This window comes from Rosa rugosa, chromosome 7, assembly GCF_958449725.1.
Source record: "Rosa rugosa chromosome 7, drRosRugo1.1, whole genome shotgun sequence".
NCBI classification, from domain to species: Eukaryota; Viridiplantae; Streptophyta; class Magnoliopsida; order Rosales; family Rosaceae; genus Rosa; species Rosa rugosa.
In genome coordinates this window covers 20336280-20353976 of record NC_084826.1, presented here as the reverse complement: position 1 = coordinate 20353976, position 17697 = coordinate 20336280, and the positions used below count along the sequence as shown (strand labels likewise).

Below are 17697 nucleotides of genomic sequence, written 5' to 3'. Positions count from 1 at the left end.
ACAAAATCTGTTGCTCAAGTGAAGCTAACCTTGTATAAATAAAAGCAAGAGAGCATAGACAGTGAACATAACAGAGCAGAAAGGTAAAAGTGCAATATGTAACACCAATACTTATGTCAAACAAGTTTCTGCCATGTAATGCAACTCAAATGTTTGAGTATCAAGACTTGATAAAGCCTTCACGAAAGAGTTTGCCTGAACCGATCAATAGGTACAATACTAAGATACTATTTATAGACTACCACCACGTAGTGCAAGCACTAGATGAAGGACAGAGCCACCCTCAATGTTATAGTCTTTAGCAGTTTTGTCATCTCCAAGCTGCTTGCCAGCATAAATCAGCCTGCAGAGATTTAAAACTCATTAGTGCTGATCTCTTGAAAATTGGCCAGTATCATAAACAAGTGAAGCTATTAACTAAGACAAGAATAATAATGCAACAATCATGCTGCTTAATAAGACTTCATTCTAGCAAGTCCTCTTAAGCTATTAAAATCAAAATGCAGGTGATATCCCAAAACGGTTGTCAAGTTAATGTGCATATACTCCCATTATATGGTAACCAAGATACGGAGCACATAATAGTCCCAAACAGGAATTGAAGCAAAGTCAACCATAACTCGACAAACCTTCAGTGGTCAAGATAATCTTGGCCACTGAACAGATCTAGTTCTGCGGAAAACCATGAGAGCCTTTCTGAAGTAAAGAATGAGCCAATGTTGATACAACTTCCGATAGTGGTGAAAAACAACCAAACACTAACCAATGCATTACTCAATGCCACATTTGCAACCGAATCTCTGAAACAGATCAATCATATTTCTTCTTTTTCAATTCATAGAAACTCAATAGGCAGCAAAGCATAAACGATGTTATATTGCCATGGATGATATAAGGCATGAAAATTAACTAAACTAAGAGTTCAATTTAGAAACATTTAATGCATACTGAAGCTAGATAAAAGTACAAAACCAGACATAACTCAAGTTCAAGTAACTTATTACTTTAGATAGATTGAATATGAGAAGAAAGAGAAACAAGTACCTTTGTTGCACCGGAGGAACTCCCTCTTTCTCCTCAACCCTTTCCTTGATTCGGTCAATGGTGTCAGTCGGTTCAATATCAATCTCAATTTCATTCCCGGTAAGAGCCTTCACCTTAATCATAGTTCCTCCCCTCAGCCTCAAAGCCAGGTGAAGAGATGACTCCTTTTGGATGTTATAATCTGCTAGAGTGCTACCATCTTCCAATTGCTTACCAGCACAAATCAATCTCTGTTGATCAGGAGGGATGCCTTCCTTATCCTGAATACAAAGGGTATATTACATGCACATAAAGGAAAATGTAAATTAGGGATAATTTCAAGGAAACAGCAGATATCAGAGAGGCCAAAAACCATGTTTGATCATAAGACTTCACATTATACATCTACTGCTTTCGTAACGATAAGTAGTTCTTTGATAACACTAAGCTTTTTTGCCATCATGTATATCAATCAGTTCACTGTTCCGAGTAGCTACTACACAAACCTGATCATTGATCAAATACTTGTACACCAACCGAATTGCTGAACAATGCGAAACACTATGTGCACTAATTGGACAGCGCAACAGAAAACTAATGACATAAAGGTTTAACCATACAATTAGAAATGAAAAATCAACATAGCTCTTTAAGCCATGGGAAAGGGAAAATCATTGATTGACAATCTAGTCTATATCCCTTCATCTCTCAAAAGGCCCAATTTCTGGTAAAAAACAAATCAGCGATTTTCTTTAACAATAATAATAAACCTGAAAAATCAAATAGACAGGCCAATAGCTCAATTCAGAAACCCTAAACGTAGCTATCAAATTCTTCCAAGACCAACTTCTCTTCACCACACCCAAAGATCCTTCAGTCCCAGAGAAAAACACACCCAAAAAAAAACAAAAAACAAAAAACAAAAAAAAACAAAGGCTGAGATAACTACAAACCCATCTGATAAAAAAACCTGACAAACACGATTATATACACAAATTACAATCCCAACTTCAACAAGAAAACCACACCCTAATTATGTTGTAGGAAATCATTTCGATAAATTATATATTTGGTTGATATGAAACAAAGAGAGAAATCAATGAAAAAGTTCAAAATTAGAGAGAGACAAGAGACTACCTGGGTCTTGGCTTTGACATTATCGATAGTATCGCTGCTCTCAACCTCGAGAGTGATGGCCTTCCCAGTTAGGGTTTTCACGAAAATTGCATGTTTCTTGTCTTGGTGTTTGTTCTCTCGCAGAAACAGAGCAAGAAGCAACAGATGATATCTGACTTCGATATAAAAGGAACATTCTCTACTTATTTATTTTGCATCTTCTTTTTTAAATACAAAAAAAATAAAAATAAAATTCAGTCATAAAATGTGATTGGGAGTACAGAGACTGTGGCCCGCGTATCAGATTCCGGAATTTTATTGAATGGTTCTGTTTACGAGTTTCAGATCTTTTCTTGATTTCTTTTCTTATTGTTTTCTCTCGTTTCTTGTTAGAAAAATAGATATTTTTTCATGGCTTAATTGCCAATTTGCTCCCCTAGCTTTTACCATGATGTCAATTTGCTACTTAAGAATTTATTTCTACTAGTTGCTACCTTTTTTATTTTGGTGTTTTTTCTTTTCTTTTTGAGACAGGTTCTATTTTCCCGACCCCAACTCTTTGCTACCAATTTTCTCTCCCTCTCCTTTTTATCAGCCCCGAAGAAAAATACAAATATATATATATATATATATATATATATATATATATATATATATATATATATATATATATATACATATATTTTTATTTTTTAAAATCATATTACAAATACATTTATGTTTCACAAACAACATACAGAGCTTGTGCGAAGAGTCTACTGCAAGAGAAACAAAAATTACTTTTAACATACTCTAGCTATCCTAAGATTTGCCACTGAGAAAACTTAGCAAACAAATAAGCAATACCCTCTCTAACGTATCATCTAGTTTCAGCACATCAACAAACTAAAGAATTTGAGGTATAACATATGACTCAATGACACCAGAAGAACAGCAAATACTTACATTGGAAGATAAAATATGAAGATAATGATTAAAGAATAACACCAGGAATAAACAAAGAAAAGAGAACCCCCACCATAAGTCAATGCATCAAAGTTACATGAAAAAGATGAACTGTTTCTAAGCTATTGTTAATCAACATATAGCTTCCTAGATATTTCCTTGCTACTCCAGAGCTACTTCAAAAAATAGCCACAAGAAAAATCAAATAGAGAAGTTTCATCAGTGGCAAACGGCATCTTATAAAACCGCCTTTCTCAAACTAACAAAGCAATGGTGACTTACCTTGAATCAATGGCCAGCATTCTTGCAAGCTGATTCCTCGCGTTTCCAGGATTAGAAAGTTGAACTTGTGTCACAGGAAAAAACCTACACAAACATTTTGAAGTGTGATAAGAATAAGCAGCAGAGAAGGAAAATGAGATCAATCGGTAAGCATAATCGGGACACTGCAAATGCTAATATTTTAAGCTTTGGTTTCTATTGTTACAGCTGCTCATGAAGAAGTAACTAATTCAAAAATTGAACAAAGCAAAGAAAATGCATATACACCTGTGCATTTCATTGCAGAAAGATAGAACCGAGAGCTTCCCGGAATCCGAAACAACCACCAAAAGATCCTTGCCCGGCATCTACACCAACAAGAGCACAAAATTTATTTTTCTCAATGTAATAGTTAATTCTCGAAACAAAAGGCTGAAACTCGTTGGATTGAGCTAGACACCTGGCGGTTTCGGGTTCGGAATCCGTCATTCCAAGGTAGGACGGCAATGTCTTTAATGGTGCCAAACACAGGCTGCTCACACACAGACTGTACAATCCCGTCTTCACCGATGATCACCAACTCTATCGATTTCTCCTGAAATGTCAAGAATCACATATCGGATCATCTCTGTTTCTAATTCCAACAAAATCAGAAGTAAAACGAGAACGGAGAGAAAGAGAGAGAGGGGGGGGAAGACCTTGCCGAAAACGATGTCGCGGGAGTTGGGGAAGCGGACGTGACCGTAGAGGACGTGGAGAACGACGGTGCCACGGAGGAGGCACTTGGAGAGGTAGTGAGAGGTGCTGGAGGTGGAGGAGGAGGATGATCTGGAGTTGGCGGAGGAACACTCCTCCTCGGAGACCGCCATTGACGATGGCTTTCTAGGGTTTTCTGTATGTTATGTAGCTCACAAAGAGAGAGAGAGGAGAGAGCGGTTAAGTTAAAGGTTTGGGTATGTAATTGGTAGGAGAAGGAGGTGGTTGGTTCGATGGGGGCTAAGTAAGACGTCCCGAAGTGTCGAGAGAGAGAGAGAAACACAACGCTGACCTTTTTCCAGAATCCAGATTACTACATTTGGAAATTGAAGTTTTAAGAGTAACAGGGTTTATTTCTCTAAATGAATAAACTATATTTAACAAATTTGGTAAACGATCTCTCAACAATCAGAGTGGCGCAGCGGAAGCGTGGTGGGCCCATAACCCACAGGTCCCAGGATCGAAACCTGGCTCTGATATGAGAAGCTTCCAACCACTTAACTTTTTATTTTCCTTGTAAATTTTACATGAATAATAATAATAGAAAATGACAGTCTCGATCCCCTGGTCAGCTGCGGACCAGGGATTTCTTGGTCACTCACCGTCCGATTGAAATCGGACGGTTTACAGCTAAGTGATGAGATATGTGGTGAGAGCTGTCAACCGTTCGATTTCAATCGGACGGTGAGTGACCAAGAAATCCCTGGTCAGCTGCTGACCAGGGGAACGCTGCTGTAGAAAATGATGTCTGTTTTGGTAATTGGATTATGAAAAAGTTATGGAAGAGCCTCTAACAAGGGTTTTTAAATAATTCAATAAAGATTTTCTGAAAGAGATTTTCTAAAGATTTTCAAATCAACGATGAAACGAGTTTGTGAAATTGAAATTGTAATTGAAATTTATTTGTGTTGATTTAAAAGTATTTATTAAATCCTCATTTAAAGTCCTCATTAAAGAGAACCTCACCGACTTATTTCCTTGATTACGATGGATTAGTATTACCTAGGTCTGACTGTCTGAGATACAATGTTGCATTCACTGTACAATGGACAACACCAAGTCACCATGCTAGGGTGCTAGCAAGGCGGAGTCCATTTAATGTCAATGGTCTATCAAACATTCCAAAACTGGAGTGTCCTCTGAATTGGATTCAGAACCCACCTCCAACCCTCTATCACATCCTCCAATCTGATGCAGTTTCTGCCCCCCCTTGAGAGTCTGTTCCTTGGGGTTTAAATTCTGTCTTTTCTTTTGCTTTGTTTGGTTTCTTTGTGTGTTTGTATTGTTACTTTCTTTGCCAAAAAAAAAAAAAAAAAAAAAAAAACATTCCAAAACTGTGTTCTTAGAAAATGATAGCATTTTGGCAGTAGGGTTGTGTATATATAATCTCTTTAGTTTGTCAGAATTCACTGCAATTGATATTAGATGAGTAAAAATTAGAGAGCGACAGAATAGAATACTATTACGCCACTTGAAATGAATCTAGATCTATCCATGCCGTTTGAATTAACGCTTCAATACCATCATTCAATAACGGCCAGATGGACTACTTTCCTTTCGACATCAGAATAGAAAGGTAAACCCCAACAGTTTCTGACATAAAAGCACGAAGGTACTAGAGGCGTCTGTCCGAGAAACACTGACCAGTGGGATTCCATGACCCTCCCTAAAGGTATTAAACGAAACTGTCTAAGAGGCTTTGATCATTTGAAAAATGAAAACAATCACCATATCACAAAACAAAACAGAGCAATTGCCTGCTCACACTACACAATATTTCATATATGTTAAGCGCTGGACGAAGGGGAGGAAAAAGTTGAAATCCACAGCACTGTAGGTTTTGTGAACCTATTCAGCTTTGGGTAAATTAGTTGAAAATTAACAATATTTCTTTTGTTTCACTTTTTCTTATTTTTTATTATACTTATTCTCACTGACATATATAAGGGTGAGGTGGGTTAACGGTTAAAGAGGAAAAAAAAAAAAAAAATCTTGAAAGCTGGAGCCATTGTTTAGTAGGAATATATTGTGGTTTACTAAATTTCTTATCAGGTTGACTCTCATATTTAGTACTTGAGTACTTATATAATATCCTGTGTAATTGTGTTTGATGTGAAGCTGTGAACAAAATTACTTGACGTCCACCTCTCAAGTGTTTTTGTGCAACCTCTAACTTCTAAGAAGACTCATGTTGTTAGTTCTCTTGATGCGTATTGTAGTTTGAAGTATAGGCACCATGTCTCCTCCCATGTATACTACAATTTCATTAATCAAGGCTTGAGGGCAACTGCTTACTTCAAAAAAAAAAAAAAACACTAAGTCCACAAAAATAGAATAACATTTGTTCGGTTAAGAATTTAGTTAACATCCTATTCACTTTAAAATAGAGAGGGTCGTGATTAATAACTTTTTAATCCTTTAAAATTGATAGAACATTATGTATTCGATCCTCTCAGTCTGTCATTATCCCTCAAGAAATTAAAAGAATTACAATCCGATTTATCTGACTAATATTAAAATTTTTCCAACACATGACGTTGTAAATTCATGCTCTTACATTATTTCAGGAATTCAATTGTTAATCTTCAGTCAACCTTTATTAATTAAGCCAATTCTATAGGAATGGTTAAATTTTTGAACTATCCAAAATGCCCCCTCTTAATCAAATTGATTAAATAAAAGGGTAATGATGGAAAATGTCACATTAGAGTGTGAAATGATAAAAAGGTCACCTAGTTTCCCACTTGATAAAAAAGTCCATTATAAATTGTTAGTAATATTAATTTAGTACTTCTGAATAATGAGGTGATGTTAAAAAAGGTCAGTTTTTAAGTTTTCTGATTCCCATTCTGCCCTTAAACCATCTCCCTCTATCTTCATTCTTCTTCTCCTCCACACAGACAGAGACCGAGAGAGAGAGAGAGAGAGTGTGTGAATGGCGAAGAACAACGCATCGTTGAAATCGGTGGACGAGTTCTTGAAGCGGTGCCAACAATCCGGCGATGCCGCCTACTCTGCTCTGAGATCAGTGTTGGAGCGTCTCGAGGATCCGAAAACCCGAACTCAAGCTCCGATCTTCCTCTCCGACCTTCATAAGCGCTTTCCTACCCCCCACCGGAGCTACACTCTCGGAATGGTCAGTCAATTTTTCCAGTAATTAGTTAACGGATTAATTAAAAAAAAAAAAGATTCCTCTCGAAAAATGATTCAATTTTATGTTTTTGCCGTTACAGATCCGATTCTATTGCCTACAAAACCAAGGCAGTGGCGCTTCGCTCATGGCTACGTTGTCGTCAGCCGGACGGAGCTCTCTGGCGTTTTGGGGATCGATGGAGTTTGATTCGTGCCAGTTGAGTGTTAGGTAGCGGAAAGTATCGGACTGGGTTAAATAGAGCAGGGTTCTGTTCTCTGTTCGTGTTTTGACTGAAGAGGGATCTAAGTAAGAGCTCAGCGGTAGCTATTTTGATTCTGAGCATGCTCTCTGTTTTGGGTTTCTGAGAAAAGTTGAATTTGATTTGTGTATTGATCATGATCAGCTGATTTTCAATTTTGGTGAATTACATGAATGGTTGTTACTGTGCTCAAAGTATAGTCTTCCATCAAACAGAAATTACTAGTGAAGTAGATATTGTTTCTGGTAGTTTTGGGGCACTTTGTGTATTGTGGTTACTGTTTATCTTCTTGTGGAGCTTGTTTTCTGGAAATAATGACATAGTTGTCTATTGGATGTATATAAAGTCTTGACTCTCGGTTTCAGGTTGAGCTGTATAAGTTACTGTCAAGCATCTTTCAATTTGTTGGGGTCCTGATTTTGACTCTCTAGCCCTCTTATATTTTGGAAAAAAATGTGAGTAAAGACGGTGTTCAATTTTGCAAGTACTAATATCCACACTTTATATATAAGTGATTAGATTATGTTTGATTCTGGTTCTTGAACTGTAGTTTTAGCTAGCTAGATATTGCAGTTTCCTAAGAGATTTAAAATGTGTATTATATAATCGAAAATTGTTCTAATACCTGCTCATGTTTCTATTATTGATCTTTCATGTGCTGGGGCAATTGTCTCGTTCTTGGGTCAGATGGTTATTCAAGGTTTCATTTACTGAGGCTGGAAACCAGTAAAACTGGAGTCCCTCATCACCAACTGCCTTGCAGAGGCTGAGTTGGAAGTAAATCTAACTTTCATCATGTCTTTTGCCTTACCTAACACAATTCTATCACATCTAAAGGAGTGGTTTAGTGACCAAGGAGATATGAATTCTGATCAAGCTTGATATCTTCTTGCAACTTTGTTACTGTCTCAAGAAAGCCCCCAGTCTTAAGTATTTAGTAACAAATGAGTTCTTATCTCTTAAAGGAGAAGTTGAAATGTGTTTTTGGTGCTTTCTAAGTTTTTAGTAACAGTTTGTTCTTATTGTCCCAAGGAAAAGGTCAAATTTGTTTCAAGACTCCATTTACTGATTCAATCTCTGGTATCTTCTTAATAATGTTTGGCTTTAGTAAACAATGAGAGATATATGGTTGAACTAAAGTTTTGGATGAGTTGCCTGTTCACCATCTTAATAATGTTCACCAGCTTTTCTGTGGCTTTATGATATTTTTGTTTATCTGTTTCAGGTTCGTCGAAGCCAAACTATAATTTGGTAGGGTAGTTTGGTGCGCCCTACAGAATTAAGTTCAAAATTCCGCTTCACCTTTGTACTGATCAAGTATTCAAAATTTGAATGAATTGAATGGGCACGGGAACCTCTTTTGTTCTTTTGAAAGTCTGAGAAGTAAATTTTCTTATATTTACTCTGACAGAAGCCACAGGGTTAGTCATTGAAGAGGTAAGTTTCTGTGAGTGTTTATGCAAGTTAAGTTACGGTTGCAAAGCAGTTGTTTCAGACTAGTTTGTTGAGTTTCAGAATATTCTTCAAGCAAGCCATGCATCTATCTTGTAAGAGACTGCTTTCAGGTTTTGAAACTAGTATGTTCAGGTGACTGAACTTTTTCAAGAAGGAATGCTAGAAGATGTTTGATTACGGTACCAAAAGATCTTGAACTAGTAAGTTCAGCAAAATTGGTATTGTTCCGCTCTCATATCAGTACCAGTATCCTATCAATTATCTTCAAGGCCAACATGTCCTAGCAAAAGTTGGGGACTTTAGAGCTGTTATGGCCTCTAGATGCTAAGTTACCAGATGCACGTACTATTCTTGGCTGCTTGAAATATCGAGAAAGAAAGAACATGGCATTAACCAATCTTCAATGGACTAAGCACCAAAATTTTTATAATTGGTAGTCCAAGAAGTTTAAATATCTGAAGCCATTACCAACACTCCTAAGTGCCACATGTTTGCATCACTAAACAAGGTTCCAGCTGAATTTAGAATGAAATCAGTGTTAATCACATGTCACTAACTAAGTAACTGACCATGTCAATGACCAAGTAACTGTCAGTAGCCAAGTCACAAGTTAATAGCCAAGTCACTGTTAATCACATGTCACTAACTAAGTAACTGACCATGTCACAAACTAAGTAACTGACCATGTCACATTACATGTCACTGACAATGTAACTAATCAAGTAACTGTCAGTAGTCAAGTCACAAGTTAATAGCCAAGTCACTGTTAATCACATGTCACTAACTAAGTAACTGACCAAGTAACTGTCAGTAGCCAAGTCACAAGTTAATAGCCAAGTCACTGTTAATCACATGTCACTAACTAAGTAACTGATCATGTCACTGACCATGTCACTAACAGAGTAACTGTCAGTAGCCAAGTCACAAGTTAATAGCCAAGTCATTGTTAATCACATGTCACTAACTAAGTAACTGACCATGTCACTAACCAAGTAACTGTCAGTAGCCAAGTCACTGTTAATCACATGTCACTAACTAAGTAACTGACCATGTCACATTACATGTCACTGACAATGTCACTAACCAAGTAACTGTCAGTAGCCAAGTCACAAGTTAATAGCCAAGTCACTGTTAATCACATGTCACTAACTAAGTAACTGACCATGTCACTAACCAAGTAACTGTCAGTAGCCAAGTCACAAGTTGATAGTCAAGTCACTGTTAATCACATGTTACTAACTAAGTAACTGACCATGTCACATTACATGTCACTGACCATGCCTTGAACAAGTTTCCCCTTGATTGAATCCCTCCTTGAACTCATTTCTCATTGAAAGATCCCACCGTAACTCATTTCTCAGTTACATGATTAGTTACATGATCACTTACATAACTGAACATGTAACTGATCATGTCACATACAATGTATGTAACTGATCATGTCACTTACAATGTATGTAACTGATCATGTAACTGAACATGTAACTGATCATGTAAGTGATCATGTAACTAATCATGTAACTGAACATGTAACTGATCAGGTAACTGACCATGTAACTTACAATGTATGTAACTGAACATGTAACTGATCATGTAACTAACCATGATCAAAATTACTTTCACAGGTAAATTGGTTCAATTCTTACTCCTCACCCAGATTCCTCTCGAGGAGATTTCTACTCACCTAGATTCACCTCGAGAGGATTATTCCTCACCCATATTGGTTTTGAGGTGATTTCTCCTCACACCCATATTAGCCTTGAGAGGATTTCTTCTCACACATATTGGTCTTTAGGGAATTACTTTACTCCTCACCCAAATTTTCTTTAAGAGGATATCTCCTCACCTAGATTTCCCTTGAGGAGATTACTCCTCACCCATATTAGCTTTGAGAGGATTTATTCTCACACAGATTAGCCTTTAGGGAATTACTTTACTCTTCACCCAAATTTTCTTTAAGGGGATATCTCCTCACCCAGATTTCCCTTGAGGAGATTACTCCTCACCCATATTAGCCTTGAGAGGATTTCTTCTCACACAGATTAGCCTTTAGGGAATTATTTTACTCCTCACCCAAATTTTCCTTGAGGGTATATCTCATCATCCAGATTTTCCTTAAGGATATTACTCCTCACTCATATTGGTCTTGATGGGATATCTCCTCATCCAGATTTCCCTTGAGGAGATTACTATGAATATATGCAATATGACTTGGCCAGTAACTTGGTCAGTGACAAGTGTATAACAGTGACATGGTCAATGATGCAATGTGACTTGGCCAGTGACTTGGTCAGTGACTTGTATTACAGTGAAATGCAATGTGACCTGACCAGTGACATGAATATAACAGTAACTTGGCAAGTGATATACAATTGCCAGTGATATGTTCAGTGACTTGTCTACTGACTTGTGATCAACCTTGAACATGGTCAGTGACATTGACTTGTTGAATTCAAAAGATGTCGAAAATTAGAATGTGCTGTAAAAGATCTATAAAAGTAATGTTTTATTAAGGAAAACTAAACATAACAGTGACATCATAAAAAGATACAAAAAGTTAATTTATTTAATAAATTGGAGTTTACAATTCACCAGTGACTTGCATCCTAAGCCCTAGGCAAATTTCTAAAACTCTAAATCTGCAGAGATCCAATTGTGCCTATGTTCCGCAAATATCTTGATTATATGAGCTTTATATTGCAAAATATCCTTGCTGAGTTTCTTCTGAATCCCCTCCTCTTTCGAAAGTTTTTCCATGTAGTTCACCTCTGTCTTGGAAAAATCAAGTGTCGGTTGTGATATTTCAAGCCCTTCCTTTCGAATAATGGACACATACCTAGAAGTGTTGTAGAACAAGAACAATATAGAGTTTGAGCAACAGAGTTTTACAGTAGTTCAAATGCAAGCAAGCATCCTAACTTTGCTAAAAGGAAATGCAGCTACAGTACCTTTGAGGATTGAAATTGTCAACTCCAAGGTCCTCATCCCGTAGAAGAATGCGACTATATTGATCAACTATATCAGGATGTAAGAAACGCTTTGCGAACCACTTAGGCATCAAGAACGCTATCACTCAGAAACGCATCTAAAATAAGCCAACTTCTAATACAAATGAAATGATTGAAGGCATGAAGATAAGTCCTGTGTACCATTTTGTTTGATTGACTACAGACACATAAATGACAAGATCATTCCATTGAAATTGCTTCCACTCATCAATGTTACCATCATAATGAAAAAGCATCACAACAAAACCACTTGACAAAAACTGCATTACGGTGTATAAGATCAAACACAAAGCCAATTCAATAGAATGTCCATGCAATATAATCTATTAAATATCACATTCCAACTATGAAAAAGGCATGAATCTGCATGAGGCATTTTTTGTGAGAGAGGAGTTGGTTTCTTTATCTTCATATTACTTAAATATCTTCTAGCCTAGATGATCCTACTTGGTGATCAATAGCTAATGCAAGTCCAAAAGGCAACCATAAATGTAAATAGAATTCTGTATCCAATTGACGTTGGGCTTGAAATTACTACACCAAGCTTAAGAGACCTGAAATAACCATAATGCCTAGTACCAAAAGATATACTCTTTTCAAAACAAATCAATAACTTAGGCGATATTGATGAAAACCCAGATGCAAATATACATAGATGGACTGAGTTGTTAGCTACCTTCAATACAAGGCTGAAGTAACACTTCCCCGGTTTCAATGCTTTCATCGCGGCGAATTATGGTATTAATGGCATCATTTGCCCGGTCCCAAAGCGTTTTAAGGTCCGTATATTCAGCCTAAAAACAACAAAATTGCAAACCAGAAACTTTGAAAGAAACAAATAGCAAAACGCACTAATATAAACCACAGAACTGCTCTACCACTCAGGAAAGCAGTAAAAAATGCAAAGAGCAAAACCCAATTCTTAATCCTAACCTCATTAGTAATCCAAGGAATATTGACTGAGAAAAAGTGGTAAAAGAGAGGAGACTTTTACCTCAGAATTGGCTTTAGAGTACATAAGCTCTTCTGCTTTCAATATAACAATAGGGAGCTTCTCTTGCCATTCCTTGTTCTTCCTAGTAGCTGAGCTATGGATCTCATTCGCCACACTAATCAATCCCACAAGTAAGCACAAACAAAATAGAACAGATTAGAGACAAATAAATACAATCCCAAATAGAAAAAGCTCAAACCCAAAATCAAAGATGGAAATTGAGAGTGAACAAAAGGGAGGGAGTGAGAGGAACCTGAAAATCTCTTTAATGAGAGAACCTCTCACAGGCTGGTGCCTATCACTGTGCTTGGAGGCTCGTCGTCTCGCCGAGCTCTTACCGACCTCGAGGAGCACCGATCCCAACTGCAGGGCGCGATCAATGAGCTTGATCTGATCGGCGTCGGAGTCACGGGAGTCGAGGATCCACTCGAAGGAGAGATCGATGGTGAAGGGCGGCGAGTCGGAGAAGTCGAGGAAGGTCTTAAGGAGTCGCGGTCAAGGAGGTTGGGATGGTAAGGGTTTGTGAAGAGAGAGAGAGAGAGAGATTTTGGAAGGATAACATATTAACGGAAGGAGGGAGAGAGAGCCAGCGGTGGCAGTTTTTGTAATTAAGTTTAACTCTAGTGGTAGGTTGTTAATAAGTGACCTTAATTATCAGGGGGACATTTGTGGTGTCTGGATTATCATAAAGTACTTTAAAATGACCTCTTTTATCATTGTCCCTTAAATAAACTATTTTTACGTGAGGAAGCAATAGTAATTCAATAATTTTAGATTAAATGATAATAAAAGTAAATGTATTATCTCCATAAAACAAGAACAAGTTTCCCGCATAAATAGGAAACATCCTTAACAAACTGTTTAAAAACCCACATTTTTTTCTCAGATAACAAAAAAATGTTAATTGACATGTGCGAAGCACATATTAAGGAACTAGTATAAGATGGAATGTAAATCCTCCTTTTTATGAAATGGACCGCGACTTTTATATCCAACACCTAGGCAGTGCATCTTAGCTATAACCAAACACATGTGGTTCAAACAAAGAGAATATATTACAATCGCCAAATTACATAAAAGACTGAGACAACGATATGCTCACACTCCACAATATTTATAGTACCAGGTAAAGAAAAATATATAATAAAAAAAACAAAAAACAAAAACACAAGCACCAACAACAACAGCCACGACAAGACCATGATTTTTTTTTTTTTGAAGCGAAATAAGGACTAACTCATCGCCCTCATTCGAAATTTTATTAATAATCAGAAAAAATACAAAGAAATGGGGGGCTAGGCCTAAACCATTTCCACAATACACAAACCAAAACATAAAAACACCAAAACAAGAACCAAGCTAACAAACATACTGAAAATAAGACAAAAGTAAACAAAGTCCTAACGAAACCTATAAACATTTGCTGATAACACAGATCAAGATTGAATTAAAATGTGATGATAGCAGCCAAAAGATGCCCTAGTGATGCTCAGGCATTATGGAGTCCAGCTGCATTCGAACAATTTCAACGCCTTGTGTTTATGAACACGTGTCTTCTATGATTACCAAATCTCTGCTCCAGCTGAGGGAATATCTTGAACAGAATACTACGCATAGCTCTGTAATACCATTTCCTCCATCTTTTGCAAAACAAAAGTGACCCAATGGCAATTCCAAACCCACAGGTAAATCCAATTTCAACACAAATAACATCCCAATCAATCTCATCTCCAGAATTCGGATGACTTGAGTTTCCATTTGAAATTGGTGGTGGCAATACTGCATCCACTGTCAAAGGAGGTCCCCATAATCCTTTGTTACCTTCGAAGGAGGTATTTGGAAATGTTGAAATTTGAGTGCTGGTTGGGATCTTCCCAACCAGTTCATTATTTGAGAGATCCAAGAATGCAAGGAAAGTGAGATTTGCAAACTCTGGGGGAATTTGGCCGCTCAAGTGGTTCTTTGAGAGATCTAAGGACTCTAGTTGTCGCATCTTGCCAAATGGTGATGGGATGTTTCCAGTGAAAGCATTACCTGATAAGTTGAGGACATATAGTGATTTCAACTCTCCGATTTCCTCAGGTATTGATCCGTTGAATTTGTTGGAGGAATAGTCAATCAAGGTGAATATAGTTAGAATCTTAACTACATCCAACTCTAAACCTTTGATGTTAGTCGTAATTGCAACTCTATAATAAACGTCAGTATCTGTTTCTCCATTATACCGATAACAAGCTCTATTAGTTGGCTCACTATTTATGCACTCCTGATAAGAAAATCCAAGGTTAGTTGGAGAATCATCCTCATTAGACACCATAGCCTGCCATGTCAGAGACAATCTTCCTGGCATATCACCACTGAAATTGTTGTGAGCTAAATCTATTATTTGAAGCACAGGCCATGTGCCATTGGTCTTGGGACATCCAATGCTTCCATAAAACTTGTTGGACCTCAAAATAAGGACACGCAAGATAGATAAGCTCATTAAAAAGCATGGAAAAGTATCAGTTATGTTATTGTTTCCAATGTTTAAAACCTCTAACTTTGAGCAGTTAACAAGAGATTTCGGAAACTGGCCTTGTATCTTATTGTTACTGAGGTCTAGAGTTTGTAGCTCACAACCGTTAAGAAAATTATCGGGAATTGTGCCACTCAGGTTGTTTCTCTTCAAATCAATGACCGAAAGCTGATGTAATTGAGTCAAGCATTGGGGAATGTTTTCACTCAAGGAATTATTGGACAGATCAAGAACCTTACCACTTGCATTGCATATTGATTTTGGAATGGCCCCATGGAAATTATTGCTTGAAAGAGAAAGGTAAGACCGAGTAAAAATGAAGTCACCAATGTCGGTCGGTATACTAGAGCTGAAATTATTTCTTGAATAATCTAGATAGCTACTTCTTAAGAACAAGGGGAAATGTCCCTGAAGCTGGTTTGAATGAAGATCAACCACTGACAGAACATAGGTAGAATTAAGTAGAGGAGCTTCTAAACTTTCCAAGGAGTTACAAGAAAGATTTACTTCTTGAAGAGAATCGAAAATCCAAATCCAATTGGGTATCTGTCCTTGAATCTGGTTGTCCGAGAGGTCCAATTTGATTAAATGGGATTGATTTCTCAAGAAGTCTGGGAATGTTGTCAACTTGTTAGAAGCTAATCCCAAGTGATCAAGCTGAAGGAAGGAATATGAGGAATGGATACCTTGAAGCTTGTTGGAATGAAGGTCTAGAGAAGATAAAGCAGAAGTGGAATTAGGAAGAGGAGCTTCTAGAGTCACCAAGGAGTTGCCAGAAAGATCAAGAGAATTAAGAGATTTGAGACTCAAAATCCAATTAGGTACCTCACCTTGAAGCTTGTTGTTTGAAAGGTCCAAGTTGCCTAATGTGGACTGATTTCTCAAGAAATCTGGAAATGCTCTCAATTTGGTTGAAGCCAATACCAAATCTGGAAATGCTCTCATAGTCTCTGTGACTGGCTTGACTTTCAAGTCCTCTCCTTTGTATCCATCGGCAACTTCCAAGAAAAGAGACGGTAGGAAAGTGGAATTATTGCTGTTCCGTGACTATAACTTTCAAGTCCTCTCTTTAATGACGACAAGAAAACACGTCCTATATATTGCTTTCAAAAGATATGGAACGGCTTTTAAAAGGTGGAATTGGAAAATGCCTCCGTGAGATAGAGATCTATACTAATTGGCTTGACTTCAAGTCTCCTGCTTTCTATTCATACTGATGGATCTATTATTTTACCCTTACTTTTGGAATGGAAGATGATTGGAAGGTTATATGACAAGGTAACAGTGTTGTTTTTGAGGGGGAAAAAAAAAGTAATCCTAAAATCACACAACAAAGTCTATATGTGAGTAATGAACTTTAATTGCTTATTTCATATCGATAACTTTAATTTGATTTCACACAACAAAGTACGTCAATAGAAAACTTTTGCATTGAAATATTGTTTCTTGAATTTGATTGATTTCTTGTTGGCTTGTCTGGACTAGGAAGTTTCTTCACTGAAATGCATTGCACATTTGCACATTGGAAAATAAGGACTGTTTTGTTTTGTTTTGTTCACTAATAACAGAATTTATTAGTGAAGTGAGGAGGCCGCCTCAGGCCACGGTCCTTCGGATGTCTTTGAGGAGGACCTAATGTTTCTCTGTATATAATTTTCTTTATTTATTGAATACACAATTTTTGTGAAATTTAGTATTATGTTGCATTCCACCTTAGCTAGCGGTACAACCACACTGTTCTTTTCCCAGCAGCTAAGGTTCAACTGCGCGTTGATGCATGGCTTTAGTTTTTGCTTGCCTCACACCATCTCTATCCATCATTTATTTCCCCTTTTTGCTTTCCTCGACAAATCTCATGAGATTTGTCCTTTGACCAGCTTGACTTGAAGTCTTTCCCCTCTTACTGGGTGGAAGGAAAAAGGGAAAAGGGGACGAGTCGCACTCAACTTTTCCAAATAAAAGTTGAGCACTATTGGTCGATTTCTAGGAAATAACCATGAATGTAGTTTTTGCTCGCTCTCTGTGCTACCATCTCCAATCACTTTCATCATGCTTAGATATTACATGTTCTGTCTTATATGCCAAGTTGTAACCTCATCTGAGGCCAACTTCATATCACAAGCACCGTGAGAATACCTCTTCGGTGTTATTAACCAAAAGTTAACAACAGATCTATGTAGTTTCAATCGCCTCAATTATTATAATTCCATTACGGAATCTTTTATTTTT

At 37.2% G+C, this 17697-nt stretch overlaps 3 protein-coding genes and 1 non-coding gene across 5 annotated transcripts; 1 reads left to right on the top strand and 3 right to left on the bottom strand.

Annotated features, from left to right (window-relative positions):
- Positions 1-68: 68 nt before the first annotated feature.
- Positions 69-4405, bottom strand: LOC133720581 (phosphatidylinositol 4-kinase gamma 4-like). The gene is made up of 7 exons (XM_062146972.1): positions 4044-4405; positions 3806-3940; positions 3634-3713; positions 3367-3450; positions 2161-2311; positions 1045-1304; positions 69-343 (listed from the first exon to the last, which is right to left on the bottom strand). The coding sequence occupies exons 1-7, from the start codon at positions 4212-4214 to the stop codon at positions 232-234; spliced, it is 993 nt and encodes a 330-aa protein (XP_062002956.1). The 5' UTR covers positions 4215-4405; the 3' UTR covers positions 69-231.
- Positions 4406-4508: 103 nt separating this feature from the next.
- TRNAM-CAU (transfer RNA methionine (anticodon CAU)) lies at positions 4509-4580 on the top strand. The gene has a single exon. It is a non-coding gene; the product is annotated as a tRNA-Met (tRNA).
- Positions 4581-11425: 6845 nt separating this feature from the next.
- LOC133720590 (uncharacterized) lies at positions 11426-13500 on the bottom strand. 2 transcript variants are annotated; one of them, XM_062146997.1, is made up of 5 exons: positions 13204-13500; positions 12951-13065; positions 12633-12750; positions 11897-12014; positions 11426-11784 (listed from the first exon to the last, which is right to left on the bottom strand). In XM_062146997.1, the coding sequence occupies exons 2-5, from the start codon at positions 12972-12974 to the stop codon at positions 11574-11576; spliced, it is 471 nt and encodes a 156-aa protein (XP_062002981.1). In that variant the 5' UTR covers positions 12975-13065; positions 13204-13500; the 3' UTR covers positions 11426-11573. The 2 variants fall into 2 exon arrangements, with proteins under 2 accessions (XP_062002981.1, XP_062002982.1); XM_062146998.1 differs by having other exon boundaries at positions 11897-11963.
- Positions 13501-14475: 975 nt separating this feature from the next.
- Positions 14476-16413, bottom strand: LOC133723008 (receptor like protein 23-like). The gene has a single exon (XM_062149844.1). The coding sequence runs from the start codon at positions 16411-16413 to the stop codon at positions 14476-14478; it is 1938 nt and encodes a 645-aa protein (XP_062005828.1).
- Positions 16414-17697: the final 1284 nt, after the last annotated feature.

Excerpts from the sequence above, each read along its gene's own strand:
- LOC133723008 (XM_062149844.1), bottom strand. The coding sequence starts at position 16,413 with ATGAGAGCATTTCCAGATTTGGTATTGGCTTCAACCAAATTGAGAGCA.
- LOC133720581 (XM_062146972.1), bottom strand. The coding sequence starts at position 4,214 with ATGGCGGTCTCCGAGGAGGAGTGTTCCTCCGCCAACTCCAGATCATCC. Across the intron at positions 3,941-4,043 it reads GCGACATCGTTTTCGGCAAG|GAGAAATCGATAGAGTTGGT; the intron begins GTCTTCCCCCCC and ends TTGACATTTCAG. Across the intron at positions 1,305-2,160 it reads ATGTCAAAGCCAAGACCCAG|GATAAGGAAGGCATCCCTCC; the intron begins GTAGTCTCTTGT and ends CTTTGTATTCAG.
- LOC133720590 (XM_062146997.1), bottom strand. The coding sequence starts at position 12,974 with ATGTACTCTAAAGCCAATTCTGAG. Across the intron at positions 12,015-12,632 it reads ACTTCAGCCTTGTATTGAAG|CGTTCTTGATGCCTAAGTGG; the intron begins GTAGCTAACAAC and ends TCTGAGTGATAG. Across the intron at positions 11,785-11,896 it reads GACAATTTCAATCCTCAAAG|GTATGTGTCCATTATTCGAA; the intron begins GTACTGTAGCTG and ends CAACACTTCTAG.